General features: G+C 38.3%; 1 protein-coding gene across 3 annotated transcripts in view; it reads right to left on the bottom strand.

Moving 5' to 3' along the window:
• Nucleotides 1-18206, bottom strand: part of USP37 (ubiquitin specific peptidase 37) — a 32617-nt gene that overhangs the window by 11615 nt on the left and 2796 nt on the right. For 2 of the 3 annotated variants that reach the window (XM_083489014.1, XM_083489016.1), the window contains exons 2-17: nt 17242-17451; nt 15783-15951; nt 15519-15616; nt 14018-14199; nt 13684-13755; nt 11505-11602; nt 10395-10479; nt 8305-8466; nt 6813-6944; nt 6138-6261; nt 4940-5145; nt 4071-4188; nt 2422-2501; nt 1795-1959; nt 1221-1286; nt 18-162 (exon numbers count right to left, since the gene is read on the bottom strand). In XM_083489014.1, the coding sequence (XP_083345140.1) occupies nt 18-162; nt 1221-1286; nt 1795-1959; nt 2422-2501; nt 4071-4188; nt 4940-5145; nt 6138-6261; nt 6813-6944; nt 8305-8466; nt 10395-10479; nt 11505-11602; nt 13684-13755; nt 14018-14199; nt 15519-15616; nt 15783-15951; nt 17242-17397 (2058 nt within the window). In that variant the 5' untranslated portion in view covers nt 17398-17451. The remainder of the gene's footprint in view (nt 1-17; nt 163-1220; nt 1287-1794; nt 1960-2421; nt 2502-4070; nt 4189-4939; nt 5146-6137; nt 6262-6812; nt 6945-8304; nt 8467-10394; nt 10480-11504; nt 11603-13683; nt 13756-14017; nt 14200-15518; nt 15617-15782; nt 15952-17241; nt 17452-18206) is intronic. The other variant, XM_083489015.1, reaches the window with a different exon arrangement.

Below are 18206 nucleotides of genomic sequence, written 5' to 3'. Positions count from 1 at the left end.
CCTAACCCTCTCCTTACTTTCTCTAGTTCTTCTCGTTGCTGTTCCCTGCTTTGGAAATCACATTGTTTTTGGCTGTTTGCAACAGGACGTTTCAGCGGTTCATCTTCACTGTCTGAATCCAGGGTGCTTAGATTAGGACATTTAAACTTGAACGAGTACTTTCTGAAAAGTAAACACAGAACCTTTATTCCTTACCTTTGAAAAAGTCTGCCAGGGACAAATAACATCAGGTTAAAAAAGGAGGTTTCACATAACAGCTATACAATTTTAATACACAAATTCAAATAAATCCATCAACCTACTGCAATTCTACAGTTCAGTTAACATTGACTCTTAACAATAAGATATTAAAAATTTCTTAATCCACATTTAGAATGTTCTGCACAAGGTAAGGATTAGTATTCCTGCAGCTCTTGAGCACCAAGATTACAAACTTCCGTCTGGTTCAATGGCATTTTCCAAGTCACTGATGGTTGATGGTGGTCACTCAACAACTTTTTTAAAAAATGGTTTGGTAACCAGCTCAGCAATTTTTAACTGGTTCAGATATAATATACAAAGGGCAAATCCACACCATACGTGTAAAGCACATGACCTTCCCCAAAGAATCCACTGTAATTCCTCTCTCACAAACAGAGCTAAAAGTCCAAGCACCCTTAATAAACTACAGTTCCCAGGATTGTTGGGGGAAGCCATGCGCTGTAAATATGCTTTAAGTGTACGGTGTGGATCTGCTCATAGAATGCTTCATGCTAAAATTTACTACTTCAGTGTAATCCATATAAAATACATGACACATCCTTTTCACTTGTCATTATGAATATGAAATGAGCTGGGTCAGTCGGCTTGGAAAGCTGTGCATTAAGAAACCAAAATGTTTTGCTGAAGCCAGGTGCATTTGGGAAGGAACATGGCTCACACAGGAACATGGCTCATTCCCACACAGAGGAGAAACAATTTGTCAGACTGGGATTGTTTCAGACAGGGTCTTAGCTTGAAACAGCTACAGCAGTAAAATATTACTTTTATCTACAATTTAACCAAGTGGAGAAAATACAGCTACCAAATGTCCAACATGCTTCAGCCTGCTTGCTAATCCCCACACTGAATTAATCTGATTATAAAAGCAGGGATGTACAATAAAAAAGTAAGGGGAATCAGGGTTGTTTTTGTATACTTATTCACTGCAGGTTCCATAGCCATGTAAACCTGTTACTTACCGACAGGGCGTGAAAATGCTGGCGGAACAGGAATTCACCATTTGGGATACTTTCAGTGGTCGAGAGCTAATTAAAACAAAAGCAGATGTTTACGGTATGACATCTGAAAGCCTACTATGCATGACCATTCTGATGGTGACCCCAAACTCTAGTCTATATCTTTAAAGAAATGTGACAAGAGACCTTTGCATTGGATTAACAATACAATGCTACAAAATATGTTAAAATACCTTATCCCTTTACACTTTTTGCAATGGGCACTGCTGAAGCCTGTTCCTGTCTAACTAATTTTTCCAAATCTACACTTTATAGTTATCCTCATTCTTGAGCAACCCCCCACTAGCACCCTCAATTAACTTTATTCAAGTTCCTTGTTATGCCCTGGAAGTCATAGACCAGCGAGAACGACCTGCAGAACAGGACAACTGAGTCAAACCTCTAAGATCAAGTTGGTTAAACGCAATATAAAAAGGAAATGATCACAACCTTTTCCTAAAGAAAAGTATCTATCATGAAGTATTTCAAAGATGTTTGTAGGCTTGTAGGTAAAGGAGGAATAAAAGGAATAGCTTACATTGCTGACTGTGCACTCCACCCCAGATTAAGTGGGGATCTTGTGCTTTCTGTACAGTGTGACTGCAGGGTTAAAAATCTTGGTATAACCACTTGCTGTCCAACTTTGTGATTGAGGGAGTGTGCCACATTGAAGCTGTACCGTTTCAGGTGAAGAATCAAGACCCTTCAAGACACAAAAACAGTTGGAAACTTCATAAATGTCTTTTAAACAAAGATACAAAGGAGTTGTTCATTCCCAGACAGAATACTTCTCCCGCAACACAGAGACCTGGTGCTCTTTCCCCAGCTTGCTATCAATACATAGTAAAACTGTGTGGGTGGGAAAGGTCATGAGAATATATAGTTTTTCATCTAGCATCAAAGTATGCCACAATTTTTGTTAGAATGAGAATTCTGCAGCTGCAAGTCCCTTCTGTCAAACAGTGATGCTATAAAGCATCCTCAAGGTCATCTACTGAACTCCTATTTTGAGGGCTAACATTATTTTGTTCTACATTTACAGTTGAGGAAGGCAGCGACTTTTAAACCAATATTAAACTTTTACACATCATTCATTTTGTTCATCTATATATCCTGAAAGTTACTAGTATTTTCATACAATTTTGTACCAAACCCATATACCTACCTGGGCAACCGACTGAATTTGTGTGTAACAAGAGCAGATTTTCCATTGCATTTCTCGCAAGAATATTCTATCTCCTCTGCCTGAGAAACATAATACAAACAATGAATACAATACAAGGATTGTAATCTATCAAACTTTATTTTAGGAACACGTAACTTTCTATCTCAGAAGTGCAGAGACCCACTTTCTATTTCAGAATGCAATTGGCAAATAAATTGTATGGTTCACATTGATTATAGTGCTCTGCGGGAGGCTGGTGTCTGTCTAGCGCAGAGGCTACCCTATGGACTCCAGCTTTATGGGAACTATAATCAGCTCAGATATATGACTAAACCCAACAGTATGGCAGCACTGAAAGAAGTGTTTTGTTCTATCAACCAGTACAATCCCATGTATCTTCATTCAGCAGTTGCTCTGCTTTGAGAGGGGTTTACTCCCAGGTAAATGTGCAGCATAGGTTTCATTAATGTGATTGGATACTGCTGAGGTCTGATCAGCATATGTGTTAGATATTGTTGGTTCGAATTTTGCTACTGGTCTCTAAATGGTTACATAAGTTGCCTTGTACGTTCCAACTAGCTATTCTGTGAACCACCCTGAGACCCCCGGGTATAGGGAGGTATATAAATTCAATAAATAATTAGAATAATAGTGGGACAAATAAGCTTAGTGTTGGAAAGGTGGCTTTGCCATGTGTGGGGTCAAAGCTGAGCGGTGTAGAATCAAGTTATTTCTTCTCATTATGTGTTCTCTGCACTATTGCCCAAAGTAAGTACTACAATATACTTGGAGAAGTGTCGCTTATCTGAGATTCAAACACAAAAACTGGACAGACGATTCTAATATTCCTAACCAAGGGCAACTTCTCCTGTACTTGGGCACCCAGTGTCAAAGGTAGATTTATATACCAATTTTCATTGACTCTCTCTCTCTCATTCCACTCCCCATCTCCGTGCATAATTCACAAAGGCCTAAATTACTTAGATTCAAAGTAACTTAAAAACCATCCAGTTCCTCGTGCTCTACCTGGATCACTGAGATCCTCTGATGGGGCACTTCTGGTGGCTCCCCATGCCCCTGTGATTCAGTTGGCCTTTACTAGGAACCAAGATTTTAATGTGGCAGGCCCTATGGATTTCCTTGCTAGTAAAGACTTGTCAGGAATCATCCCAGCCTACTTTTAGGTGTTTCCTGAAAACAGTGCTATTCAGACAGGCCTTCAAAATGCAAAATTCTTTCACCCTAGCAGTTTTTATTAATGTTTTTACTGATCTTATTGCAACTTTGTATGTGGTATATACTACCATGTTGTACTTTTATGAAAACTGTGGCCTATAAATATTTAAATAAATCATAACATATAGAACAGAGTATTGCTGCAGAAGCTTGGGCTTCTGTAATATTTGGAGTCTTGTTCAACTAGTGCCAGCACAGCACCTGACCAAACAGTGATTCCTACAAAGGACATAGGTCTGCACTTAGAGCTGATGGGGGAACCCATGCAAATCTACGCATTCATCCTTAGCTTTGCATGAAGAAAAGAATGGATAGCAAGAAGTATTCAGACACTTCGATGGTGAAATGAGGGGGGGAAATTTGTTAATGAAAGATATGCTGAATGATATTAAAAAGCCTTATATATTGCATACCCTAAAAAAGAGGTCCAAGGAATCTTGGATAGATCGAGATGGATGAAGTTTTTTTCTTCTTGGAAAGTCAATTGAAAGGTCATTAAACTGCTCCCGTTTGGTAACTGTTTCACCACACCTGCATTGAAAAGAAATGTCCTCGTGTATTTTAGTCTACCCACATATTCCCTATTCATTACAAGTTGTATTAGTAACTCATGAATATATCCAAATTTCTGAGTATATGAGTCATACTCAGATACCTTAAGAATAAGCATTACAAAAAAGATGTAATACCAGTCTGTAAAAAACCAAGTAAAATAAATAAATACATATTTTGGCATATATTTAGTGGAAGAGGTAAGAGAAATATTCTCACTGAATTAACTACCAAAGATAGAAGAGGATATGTAATTGAACCAATGAAACATGTAATTTATACTGATAGGAATTCTATATTGCTGTATTTTGCAGTTACTTTATTTAATATTATAAAAACCAAAATAAACATTAAAAATAGAATAGGATATCAAAAGAGGTCCAAACTGCAACTTCTTTGACAACAATAGCACTTATTAAAATGAAGTAGTTGTTTCTAACATTAACATTACAAAAGAAGGGTGCGAGAAAAGTAGAAAAGTATTTATCATTTGGGGCAAAAGAGCTAGAATTACAAAGGGAATGCCTAGTAGTAATGGGTATTACATGACAGCAGCATAGATGGTATAGCTCTCTAGGCATGAGATCCAGCACCACCCCAATGGATGTGATGGAATTCCCACCCACCCTGACCTCTGGAGCAGATTTTGGGGGAGCAGAGGAAAAGGAAAGAAGGGAGGAGACAGAAGCGTAGAACAATGAAACAAGGGGGGGACTGTTAAAATACTTACATTTTACATATGATAGAATGTTGAACTTCAAATTCTAAGTTTGCAATTACTGGGCATGTGTACACTCTGGTGGCTGACAAGTCATCAGATATACGTCCTAGAGAGCTGTCTTCACCAGAAATTGGCTCAGTCTTCCAAGTTTTGTTCAGCTTCTCCACATCCTCCTTCAGCTGATCCAAGCACTGACTTAAGAATTCATGAGCATCCTAAAACCATGTATACATTTCCTTAGAATAGTGACTTTCAAGACCCATTCATACATTTAAATGTATCTTATATATAAACCAAATTTACCTCAATTTCTTAAAGAGGGTGAGGTCCCAAACAATACATTCATACCAGAATCCACACACTCAACTCAATTTGAATTATAAATATCCCAAATAACTAAGTTTTAAAACATAGTTTTAATAAAACCTAAAATTCTCCTAACTAGCTCTGCGTACTTGTAGTTTTCATTTCCCCCCAATACATAATCACAACTTTATTTAAGTTTAAGAACAACAAAACAGAAAAAAAGATCTAGCTATAACCAAACAAAAGCAAATTAAGAGAGAGGCTAAAGGAAAAAACAATACAAAAAATAATAATAAACCAAACATTTTACTAAACCAAAACACGCATTATGTGTATACAGAAACGGGACCAAATGCATCTCATGCTTAAACGGTATTTTTCAGTGGGAAATTGTACAATTTTTAAAAAGCAAACCCATAAATTACTGAAAAACCCAAATCCAAGAAGTAAAAAGTCTGGTAACATTTATACAGTGTTACCTCGGGTTACAGAAGCTTCAGGTTACAGACTCCGCTAACCCAGAAACAGTACCTCAGGTTAAGAACTTTGCTTCAGGATGAGAACAGAAATTGCGTGCCAGCGGGAGGCCCCATTAGCTAAAGTGGTACTTCAGGTTAAGAACAGTTTCAGGTTAAGAACGGACCTCCAGAACAAATTAAGTTCTTAACCTGAGGTACCACTGTAGTGCCTAAATCAAGTCACCAGCTCCTGTTAAGAAAAACCAGAGGAGGAGGATGAACACCTTTTGAAGCTGAGATGTATTCAGGCCTTTGATATATTTTCTGCACCACATTATTATATTATTAGATTCTACAGTGTTTTTATTTGTATATTGATATTTTGGTCAAATACAAACTTTTAACCTATCAACATGCAATTTGCTAGAAAGTGAAATACTTACATTTTGCATGTAACCAGAGAATCTCTCCGCAGTAGCTGAAATTGCATTTTTCACCTTCTTAAGTAGGTCTTTCTTTACTTCAGGGCTACAAACATCTTTTTTAGCAAGTAGATGGGTAAAGCGCCTGGACAAATTAATGCAGTGACATTTAAATGTCAAAAAGCAAGTTAGGCATTGTTTAATGCTAAAAATATCAGCAAAGTTAACATACCCTTAGAAATTTGTTCGCACTCCCTTCCATTATATTGCATGTATTTTAAAATCAACTCACATAAAATATGTTATGTTTATTAGTAGGATCTTGTATGAGCAGTAAAAAAATGACTGGCCCAATACCCTTTTTATAGGAATGTATTATTCAAACTTTGACATGCCCCTCTTCACATAACCAGGAAACTTATGACTTACTGTTTTTCTAAGCATCCATTTATTGTGCTTGCAAAACCTTTTTCAATACAATGCACACATCTATTCATTACCATAGCAAAGAAAGAGGAAAGAGCAGAGGCTCAATAAATGAGGAACTGCAGTAATAAAAGCAGCAACCTTAGAAAATATAGGACTTTATCAAAAATATATGCAAGAAGAGTTACAAATAGCACGCCAAATCTGAATGCTTCTTTTGAAGCTGTACTAGGAAAAAATGTTTACGTAACTCACAAAGCTGGTGCTTACCTGATAAGTGCATTGTTTGGAACTTTTTTCCATGGGATATTTTGTTTCAAAAGATCATTAGCAAAAGATTGAATTGAAAATAGAGATTGTAAAATAGCATTCATGTAACAGGTATTCCCCAAGTTGGTAAACCTGTGAAGAAGCACAAGGTGACAAAGTTGTTACATTGGAACATTTCCAACACAGATATTTTACACTGACTACAGAAGGTCAGCAAACTTTTTCAGCACGGGGCCGGTCCACTGTCCCTCAGACCTTGTGGGGGGCCGGACTATATTTAGGAGAAAAAATAAATGAACGAATTCCTAGGCCCCACAAAAAACCCAGAGATGCATTTTAAATAAAAGGACACATTCTACTCATGTAAAAACACGCTGATTCCCGGACCATACGCGGGCTGGATTTAGAAGGCGATTGGGCCAGATCCGGCCCCCGGGCCTTAGTTTGCCTGCTCATGGACTACAGTGTGCACACACATGCATACACACACTGATTAGGAGTAGGAGTCTGTCTGCTTGGAGTATGCAATAAAAAACAATAATAACAATACACCTCAGAGTGTGGAAAGATTTCTAAACAAACCTTTGTATGATAAGAACCAATTAGATCCCAGATTCCATTTAGGCTTCTTAAGTAGTAGACCTGTACTTGTAAGGTCTATAAGCATAATCTTATAAACTATCATCCAAACTACCCAGAAGATGCTTGTGACAAATCCATCTGAAGATTTATTAATTTTCTTCAAACATAACAAAAAAAAATTCTTTTTTACAAAAAGGCTCTTGAAACGAACCATGCAAGGAATGCAGAAGAGGGGGAAACTAATAGATCTGTCACACACTGAGATTCCTTATTATCACAGATTTTTTCTAGAAACCTGATGGGCAATCCTCAATACAAGGAATCATTACTTCACATGTTTAATTTGCAGAGGTAAAAAAGGAAATAGAAGAGGAAAAGATTTAGGACGATGGAAATACATTCAAAACCCTACTTGTAAAACAGGGCATGTTGTAAGAATGTAAGTTCCGTATTTTTCTGTCTATAAAATGCCCCCATGTATAAGATGCCCCCTATTTTGGCGGACTCGGATTTAAGAAAATGGGGGGAGATGTATCCGTGTATAAGACGCCCCCTAATTTTTGACATTATTTTAAAGGAAAAAAATCTAGCCTTATACACAGAATAATATGGTAACTCTGGTCCGCCCTTGCTCACTGTCTTAACAATCTACAAAGCTATTAAGTTGTTAAATACTGAGTTTGCATGAACGTAAGTGGCAGCCCCTGCTCAAAGGGACTCTAACTTAATGTTAAACACACAGCACAAACACGAAGAATAAGTTTTTAAAAATGAAGACATGGAGATATGGTGCTGAAAGGATATCTAGTTTTAGAAAAAGCTGACAAGTTGGATTTATTTCTATGTAACCAATACCTAAACTGAGCACACAGTGTGCCCACACACAGATACTGAAAATCTAAAAACTTACCCTTGCAGTTGCTGCTGTGGGTGAGTGGAAAGGGGGACTCGTGGCTTGTTCCATCCCATGTAATCCTGGTTAGGTCTCATTTTTTTAACAGAGAGAGGGGCTGGCTGAGAGAGAAACCCCAAGCTTCTTTTCGCAGAAGGAGTCTGATTCAACAGGTTAGTCCTACAAGGCGAGATGGATAAATAGCCATCAAATCCATCTCAAGAATAACAATGCCGGCTACTGCCACCAGTGATATAGCAGCAGTCATATTCCATGAGCATTGAGGATGCTTCGAATGCGGATGCATCACTAGGAAGTTATCACAAGGTGGACAGCCTCCCAAAATGTTTGTTCATTCTTCCTCTTTCTCTCACACATGCAGGATGCTTTGCATCCACAGAAGGGCCATATGTGATTACGAATCACATTTACACAGCCTACAAAGACTCCTCTGAGTATTAGTCACAGACCCCACTAAAGAGCAACACATTTCCAGCTCCCTGTTGTAGATAAACTTGCTGGAAGTAGAAGTAAAAAGAATTCTAAATTCATTTTTCAACTTGCACGGTTTTTAAGTATGTATAACAAGTTCTCCTTAAAAATACTTTACACTTGAAAATCACACTTTTGAAATAAAGCATTGTGAAATGAAATTGTTGTTGTTGTTGTTGTTGTTGTTATATTTGTATACCGCCTTTCATCCAAAGATCCCAGGGTGGTTCATAACAGAAGAATACAAAATACATAATGAAACAAAAACCAATACCCCTCCCCCAAAATACAGTGGTACCTTGGGTTAAGTACTTAATTCATTCCGGAGGTCCGTTCTTAACCTGAAACTGTTCTTAACCTGAAGCACTTTAGCTAATGGGACCTCCTGCTGCTACTGCGTCACCAGAGCATGATTTCTGTTCTCATCCTGAAGCAAAGTTCTTAACCCGAGGTAATATTTCTGGGTTAGCAGAGTCTGTAACCTGAAGCGTATGTAACCTGAAGCGTATGTAACCCGAGGTACCACTGTAAATAAATGCCATCTGTTCCCCAAACACTTAAAATATGTATACTTCCATTGCTGCTCACAGTGCTAAACATACTCCAGCAGAAGATGAGCAGAAATAAAATTTGGCTAGCATGCTGAATACCCCACAGGCATGGGAGTTTGAAGCATAATACATAGTTGTAGCAGGTACTAGATGAAGCAGGCTAGACCAGTCTTAGCAAAAATAATACCTGCTTTCTATCTCTTTAACCCATGGATGTGATTACTGGTCATACTGGATGAGGCTGAAGGGAGTTTTAGTCATAGAATCGTAGAGCCGGAAGGCACCCCAAGGGTCATCTAGTCAAATCCCCTACAATGCAGGAATCTCAACACGCTCCCCCCACATCCAATCTGAAACTATACTGGACCTTGCTTAGCTTTGCAAATGTACTAACCGTTTTATTGCTGCACCTTTGGCAGGCCACAGGTTACCACCCCTGCTCTAATCTCCTCCTAGCTACAGCAACATGGAGTTTATAAATTATGGCCACCCATTCCAAGTTTCCCTTTGTGCACATTTCTATAGACTATAATTAGTATTACTCTACCCAAGAAAGTTTAACATAAAGGTTTTCCTTGACTGTAGTGGCTGATTACTACCTTTTGGACAAGGCATTAGATGGCAGCCATAAGCTATATGCACCATTAGGTACTCTAGTCTTGTACATACTAAACAACCAAGAGGTTTTCTGTCACCGTAGAAAAGGAGCTTCCCTGGCCGCAGCTAGTAGATGAGGAAGATGCAACAACTCAAGAGCCACAGTTTTTTTTGCTTGGGTACAAAGGTCTGCCAAAATGTCTTGCTGACTAGTATCAGGCTGAACTGCATATGTGTATTTACCCATTTATACAGGACAGGGTATGAGCTCTTATATCACCTAGATGTATTCAATTAGCACAGCACCCAGCATTTTATGATTTGTTTACTCCTGTGCAGAAAACGTTTGAAATGGTGCTAAGAGTAACATAAGAAGATGTTTTCATGAACGAACTACACCATTTGATGAATGGAGCACTCCAATGACCAAGAATTTGAAAGAAAATAGCTAAGGAATGCTGTACTTACCTGTCCAAATTAGAACTCCCAGCTGAATAATCCTTTGAAGATGATCTGCTTCCATAAAATGAAGAGGATTGTAAAGGCAAAACTCCTTAAAAGGAAAAAGAAATCAATTTCTGTAAGAACTGTCTTAGAAAGTAAACTATACAACTGTCCAACAGTCAACATTTCAAAGGAGATGCAACAATTAAACTGTGATTAGTTTCTGCCAAAGGTTTCATCCCTGCTATAAAATACTGCAATGGATATATCTGCTAGGCAAAATACAGATATTTCATATCATATGAACCTTGCGAATCTTTTGCCCTTATCACGTCTCAAAACTCTTATGCTACAGCAATGAGATTTATAAGCTACGTCATGGCTTCACTTAACCTCCAGAAAGCTTAGTTTTATGCAATATAAGTGGGTGTTTGTGTAACTATATTACACACAAAGTATTTTAAAACCCTCCAAGACAGGACATATGTGCTTTTATATTATATGTGGATGCACAATGTAGACTATTAGGGTTGCTTTGCTAATCTGGAAACTTCAGATTTAAATCCAGAAGAAGAAAGAAGCATGTCTTTCCCCAACATAGTTTCCAGCAAACATCTACTGAGTGATGATATTATAATACTCCTGGAACAGTCAACTTTAGCATTACTTTTTACTGAAAATACACAGTGCATTGTTTACCAAAATAAATTTAAAATGCTATCTCCTAAATTTCAATGTAAATACGGAATGTCTAATTTAGTTACTATCTCCAGGGGGAATTAATTTATTGATCACCATGGTGGAATAATAAGGAAAGTCAGTGGGAAGTCAGAAAAAAAATTGCAGAATCATTTCTGTAATATGCAATCGTAGCACTCTCTCCTCCTCCTAATCCCCCATTTAAAGAATTATCAAGATAAAACTCTCATTTGGACTTCCTTGCTTTCAGCTATCCTCAAGCATATGGTTTACATTTTAATTTTTGCCCTTCTAATGTTCCTCAAGTGAGAACAAAGATAATTTCATTATACAGAGACTTTTAGAAGCTCAGTTTTCTAAATAAAAACAAAATGTGTTTAGTTTTAACTAGTTAGCCATTGTACAAGATGGTCAAAAACAGTATCATTTTTTTACCTGATGTCCTATTCTCCTCAGTCTGTTTCAAGCTCATCTGTTTTTCCCTGCTGCTATATAAGAATTTCCGTGCTGGATCAGTCATGGCTTTGTTATTGCTGCAGATAAACCCATATAACTTTAAATAAGTTATGTAAAACAATATTGTACACCACTTCCCTTGGTTTACATTTATTAACCACCATTACAAGTTCCCTAAAATCTCACCCCAAATTCACCATCAGATCACATAGCATGTCCATGGCTACAGCCTGCACCAAAATTCCACACATCCATTGTTTCGTGGGGCCGCAATGGTGCAAAAACGTGGTTACAAAGCACGGATCTACATGGATCCTCAGGATTTTTGCATTGGGTCACCCCAAACTCACCATCAAATCACATATCATGTCTGTGGCCACAGCATGAACCACAAAAAGCATACACCCACTGTTTTGTTCAGAATATTTTTTTCTTGTTTTCCTCCTCTAAAAACTAGGTGCGTCTTATGGGGCGAAAAATACGGTAAATTCATAACCGGAGGTACCACTGTATACTATTCGGGGGCTGTCAAATTTTGGGGGCCCATATGGAATTTTGAGAGGGTGCTGGGTACACCAGCCTGTCTGCTCACTTGTCTCCCCACCACTCCCTCAGACAGACGGTGTGTACACACAAACTTCTGCTTTTCCGTAGGGTCTGAGTAAATGTCAGACCTACTGGAACTAAAACGGATCCTCTTGAATTTGCATGGTTTTACCAAAGAAAGCATCAAATTGCAGTTTACAATGGGAGAGCACACAATTAAAAACTAAAGTCAGAGATCCAGAAACTGCTAGCACCACAAAAATAATGACCCAATGCATAGACATTTATGATTTGTGTATAGGATATGATAACGAAAAATGAAACACACCTCTGGACACTACGGTGACCTATGACTGTAATTTTGAGGAGATACATTGTAAAAATTATGATTTATAAGGATCTGTGCCTCTGATCCACGTTTTTGCAACGTACAGTGGTGCCCCGCAAGACGAATGCCTTGCAAGACGAATGCCTCGCTAGACGAAAGGGTTTTTCGGTTTTGCGTTGCTTCGCTAGACGAATTTCCCTATGGGCTTGCTTAGCAAGACGAAAACGTCTTACGCTTTTTTCTTAAAGCCACTTGAAGAGGCGCAGTTGCGACGGACAGTGCTTCGCAAGACGAAAAACATCGCAAGACGAAAAGACTCGCGGAACGAATTATTTTCGTCTTGCGAGGCACCACTGTATCTGCATGATTTTTATGTTTTAGTGAATGGACACAGATACCTGTGGTTTGGGGGGCTCCTGAAAAATCATAAAACAATTTCAAGAGAATCATTTCTGTAGATCCATCTTGTGTGTGCGTGCACATTACTTCTAACGTCCATTCTTTTTCTCTTTGGCATGCTCTCCCTCCTGACTCATATAGGATCCCACTTTCTTCTTCCCATCTAGAACTTAAAAGCATAGGAAGTGTTGCTGGATGAGAACGATGATCCATCTGGTCCAGCATTCTGGTCTCACAGTGGCCAACAAAATGCTTCTAAGAAGTCCACAAACAGGACCTGACTGCAACAGCACTCTTCCCCATTTGTGCTCTCTCCAACTCATATTCTCACAGAACACTCCCTTTATCCTACTCAGTCACTCTTCTTTCTGTTCAGCTGCTTAGGTGCCTATTCATAACTTTGAAAAACCAGAGAGCTTAAATTAAAAGGAAAGGGTGTTGCTCTTCTAACTTCATTTTAAGCTCTATATAGTTTGCAAGAGTGAGGAGAAGGTACAAAGACTTTGTGGGCCTCAGGGGAAGTCCTCAAGGATGCCACTGATTCCACTGGCAACCACAGCAATACAAATTGTTAAAAATACCATAACTACACTCATTGATGCTAAAAAATAATAATCTAGACTTACATTTTAATAGTAAAATTATAAAAGACCATTAGATTCAAATCACTCATTCAGTAATCACCATGAAGGGCAACTATGAAGAACATTTTTAACTGGCATACCAAATTAAAAACATACAACATTCCATATTTCTGAATCCTTACAATTTTCAAGTGCTTCATGTTTGCAAGGCATTATAAGAGTGAAGAGAGATTAAGGAGTTTTTTCCAACAGAATTAATGTGGTGGGAGGGGAATAAAAAGTAAGAACCATAACAACATACGTTGATGAATCATTCTCTTTTGGGTAATCTTCATTCATCTCGGAGGTAGGTGGTGTCCTTTTCCTTCTTTCACTGTTTTATTAAGGGGGAGAAATCCTTTAGTCAACAGGGAAACAATGTGAGCCCAACTCACATTCTCATCCAACCTCCATAAACCTTATCATAAAATGCAAAAATTAACTGCCTTCCAGCTAGTTTAGAGTTAAAGCTTTTAGTACATTTTCCAAAGAGTGTTAATAAAGACATGGAAAAGCAGTTTACTAGGCTCAAAGCTATTCATGTTTTAATGAATGCATATCAAAGGCTGCAGTGCCTTAAAAGTTTATTTTCATACCGGTTTTCCAACAGCCCTGTTCTGTGAGGTGTTGAAGCAGCAGAAGGACTAGAAATGGTAACTCGGTAGCCAGGCGTTCCAGTTACTGAAGAATTCTTAATGGATGCCCTTCCTGGGTTGCCCAGCACCTTACGAAGTTGAGTTTCATCTTTATTTTCTACAATCCCTTTTTTTGAAGGAGTCTATGAGAATCAGAAACACTGTAATCAGTACAGCATACTGCATTTCAAATCATGGACCCATTTCAGAGAGTCAGTGGCACATATGCAATCAGCAGGCCACCTGGCAACCCAGCAAACACTGCATATGGATTACATCTGTAGTAACTGGCACTTTCATACAGAACTTATAAGCAGCTGCCATAATTTTACTGCAGTAGCCATATTTCAATTTGCCATGATAGCAGACTTCACTGCAGTGACTGATTCACGCATAGGATCCCAACCTGCTAGACTACCTGTGTAGGCTAACTAGATGCCTGGCTGTATGTAACCACCTCACACCAGAAATCCTCTTTGGCCGGGTTGCATATTTTAAATGAAAGGCAAAAAGAATAGTAGAACAGTTTGAAGAACAAGATCTTAGGAGGCACCTCCTTACCGTCCAAATAAAGTTAAGATACAGGTGTGGTATTCAGATTTAGTCTCAATCAGCCTCTTACTACTATTCCTTTATTTGGCGGACTAGACTACAAGTGCTACAGAGTCAGAAGCAATATATATTCTTTAAGAACAGTGGCCTGAAACGGAACCTTGAACTTATCGTGAGTGTTCCTTCTCCTTGGAGATGGAAAAGCATCCTGCGAGTGACTCCACCCATCAGTCTCCAGACGAAGGGCTACACTAAACTTCCTATCTCCACTCTTGGTGGGCAGGGGGGCTGTCTCCTTCTAGTTCGAAGACAAAATTTAGAAACAATTGCCCCAAATGTGTCCCATGTGACATTCTAAATTGATCTGAAACTTCAGGAAAAGGAAAGCATATGTGTCAGAGGCCACCAATATGGCTGCTCCCCACACTGAGCAGGACAAGAGACCTTCTGGGATTGGAAGAAGTTGAAACTGGTAGCCAAGGCTGACAGACCCACCTACTGAAGGTGAACTTAGAAATGTCTTCCCTGAATAGATGAATGAAATAATAAAGTCTTTTGTTCTTCCCGACAGACACCAAGAAGGTTCTGCCTAATCTCTCTTAGGTGCAACAATTTGGGGCAGAAGGACGGGAAGCAGAGTTACTGTATTCTGTATAAGATAGTTTTAACCTTTGAGATCAGTGAAATCATCAACCTGTGGGAATAAAGGGACTTTTTCCATATCTGGTGGGAATGACCACAGGCTGTTTTATTTGGAATGAAATTTATCAGGAGATATTAAAGATTATTAAATACACAAATTCAATTTTTCCCCATTTATCACTACTAAATATGTGGACAGATAGTATTTATTGTATACAGCAGATAAAGAAAAAGGAGCATAAGTAAAGAAGGAAACAGATTAAAATACCTGGTTTTCAATATATGGGAATTGCCTATTAGAATCCTTCTGTGTGGTTCTACTGCCCAGAACACCAAAACTGCCAGACCCTTGGGATGATTTCACAGCTACAACAAAAATACACCATTTTATGATTTTTAAATGTATATACAAGAAGTTTTACTAGCATTTTATTTTTTCACTAACAGTAGACTTTGTTTATAAAAGTTGATTTTAGCCTAAACAAGTAGTGAAGTCATTTCCCCACACTCTAAATCTACAATTAACACTAACCTGTATGAACTCCATTTTGAACAGCTTCCAGAAACTGCTTCATTTCCTCTGCATCCTTAGGTGATATTTTATCCACTGTCAGGTAACTATTATCGTTTAATGATATAATCAAGGAACACAGTTTCCCTCTACTTGGTCGCACAGTCACATTTTTTATATTATGGTTTAGCTGTAAAACAGTAAGTATCATATGGATAGTTTAAAAGATACATATTTCCATACTAAGAAAGACACATTTAAATATGCTTCACACTGACAAAGACTATGTATGTTCATATGCTATCCCACACCAGTAAACAATTCCTACTCAGTACACTTTTAAAAACAATTCCCTCAGCTCCTATCTTTTCAATTTTGAAACACTTATATGTACACATTAAGGATAGTGAATATAACAAAAAACACTTACTAAAGAAAATTTTAGTTTCCATTTATGAAGGACTTTTAAACCATAATAAATTTGTTTTAGTCTCTAGAATTTCTTCCCCCCAAAAGCAATAGCAGCAATGCTGGTTATCTTTCCAGACTAGACTACATATAAACGTTGTAAATAGAAGAAAAGAGATGAGCTGTGCACCAGCAGCCAGCTAGACATGAAGTGAAATCTTATGCAGGAGCTACTGTGGCCATTGGGGCTTACTCCCAGATTAGTGTGATAAGACTGTAGCCTTGGATACAAAATCCCCATGAATCTAAAATGCCACTATGACTCACAGCTAATTATGGGAAGAGTGTATACAGAGAAATAATCTAACAATGAATCTACATTAAGAATTTTCAATATTATAACCAGCAGAAAATGAAACAGACAACAAATAAACTTTTATTTACTACCAGTGCCAGTAGTATCCTAATACATAATATATTTTATCTCATTGAAAATCTTTTGTAAGCCAGCTTGAGGGCCTCTAGGAGCCACAAAACAGGATTAAAATATTCTAAATAACTAAATAATGAAACATCTAGGTATTATTTTCTCACAAGGTTTAGTTGTTGTTTTTTAAAATCATCCTTGCTCTACGAGTACAGTGGTACCTCGGGTTAAGTACTTAATTCGTTCTGGAGGTCCGTTCTTAACCTGAAACTGTTCTTAACCTGAAGCACCACTTTAGCTAATGGGGCCTCCTGCTGCTGCCGCGCCGCCGGAGCACGATTTCTGTTCTCATTCTGAAGCAAAGTTCTTAACCCGAGGTACTATTTCTGGGTTAGCGGAGTCTGTAACATGAAGCATATGTAACCTGAAGCGTATGTAACCCGAGGTACCACTGTACATTGAACAGTACACCTCAATAATTCACAGTGTAATACAGTAGGATCAGTGTTCTAGAAAGAAGAAAAAAGAATAAGTCTCTAAGGAAAGTTCAAGTGACAGCTAAATGGACTTTAAAAGGACAGTTGTTCAGAGGCATGCAGCTCCTGCACAACTTCAAAACAAAAGGCCTTTGAGATTCTGAGGTACCTGAAAAATCTTTGGCATTCCTCCAGCATTGTAGTGAACCGCCAGAGTCACTTTGCTATCCTTATCAACTATTTCGAATGTCCCTTCTTTCCATTTTGTAGTCCCAGTCTGTATGCTGCGCAAGCGAATAGTCCCACGTAATTTCAGTGGAGCCATGTTTTCATACAACTAGTCTATGAAAATAATGAAGTTTGCTTTTAAACACAAATCCTGTTTTAGAAAGAAAGGAACGAAGTTAGCAGCTTCTCAATAACCATCTTCAAAACTAAGCAACTGTTTTAAATCAAAGAGTTATATTATTTTTACAGATTGTTATCTCATCTTTCAGGGTATGTACTCAGTGTGCATGGACTTTTTGAAATATGAGTATTGGTCTCCCAGAGATTATTAAATCTGCTCTACGTTACTTAAGTCTTTTTTTAAAAAATCGAAGTAGGTAATTGAGAACAGGTATCACACAAAAAAAGACACAATAGAGTATGGAATTAAACTTGATAACACTTGTCAATTTACTAGCACCACCCACATTTTAGCCACTGCTGAAGTTGATGCAACAGGCATACAGACCAACATCTTTCTAGGGAAACTTGGGAACTCTTCAAGTTTCCATGTACAGCAGGTCACACTGCTACCGTAATCACTGTGGCCAAGCTCTCCTTTGGTTGTATTTGCTGCATCAACTGCAGCTGAACAAAGGCACTCTATGCCATTGAAGATACCTGTGCCTCCAGTGAGAGATTTATATCCAGGGTACGCCCAGTCAATGCACCTGCTCCTTCAAGGGCAGTATAAACCCCATCAAGAGGTAATTCCCCTAATTCCTGGAACCAACAAGCCACAGCATCTCATGTCTTAGCAGGATTCAACTTCAATTCAGTTTGCCCTCACCCAGTCCATTACAGGCAATGGGTCCAGAACTTGCAACCCCAACTGACTAATGTAAGTAAAGCTCAAAGTCATCCACA

Source organism: Podarcis liolepis (assembly GCF_965112155.1).
Source record: "Podarcis liolepis genome assembly, chromosome: 1".
Taxonomy (NCBI): Eukaryota; Metazoa; Chordata; class Lepidosauria; order Squamata; family Lacertidae; genus Podarcis; species Podarcis liolepis.
This window is presented reverse-complemented; position numbering and strand designations above follow the sequence as displayed.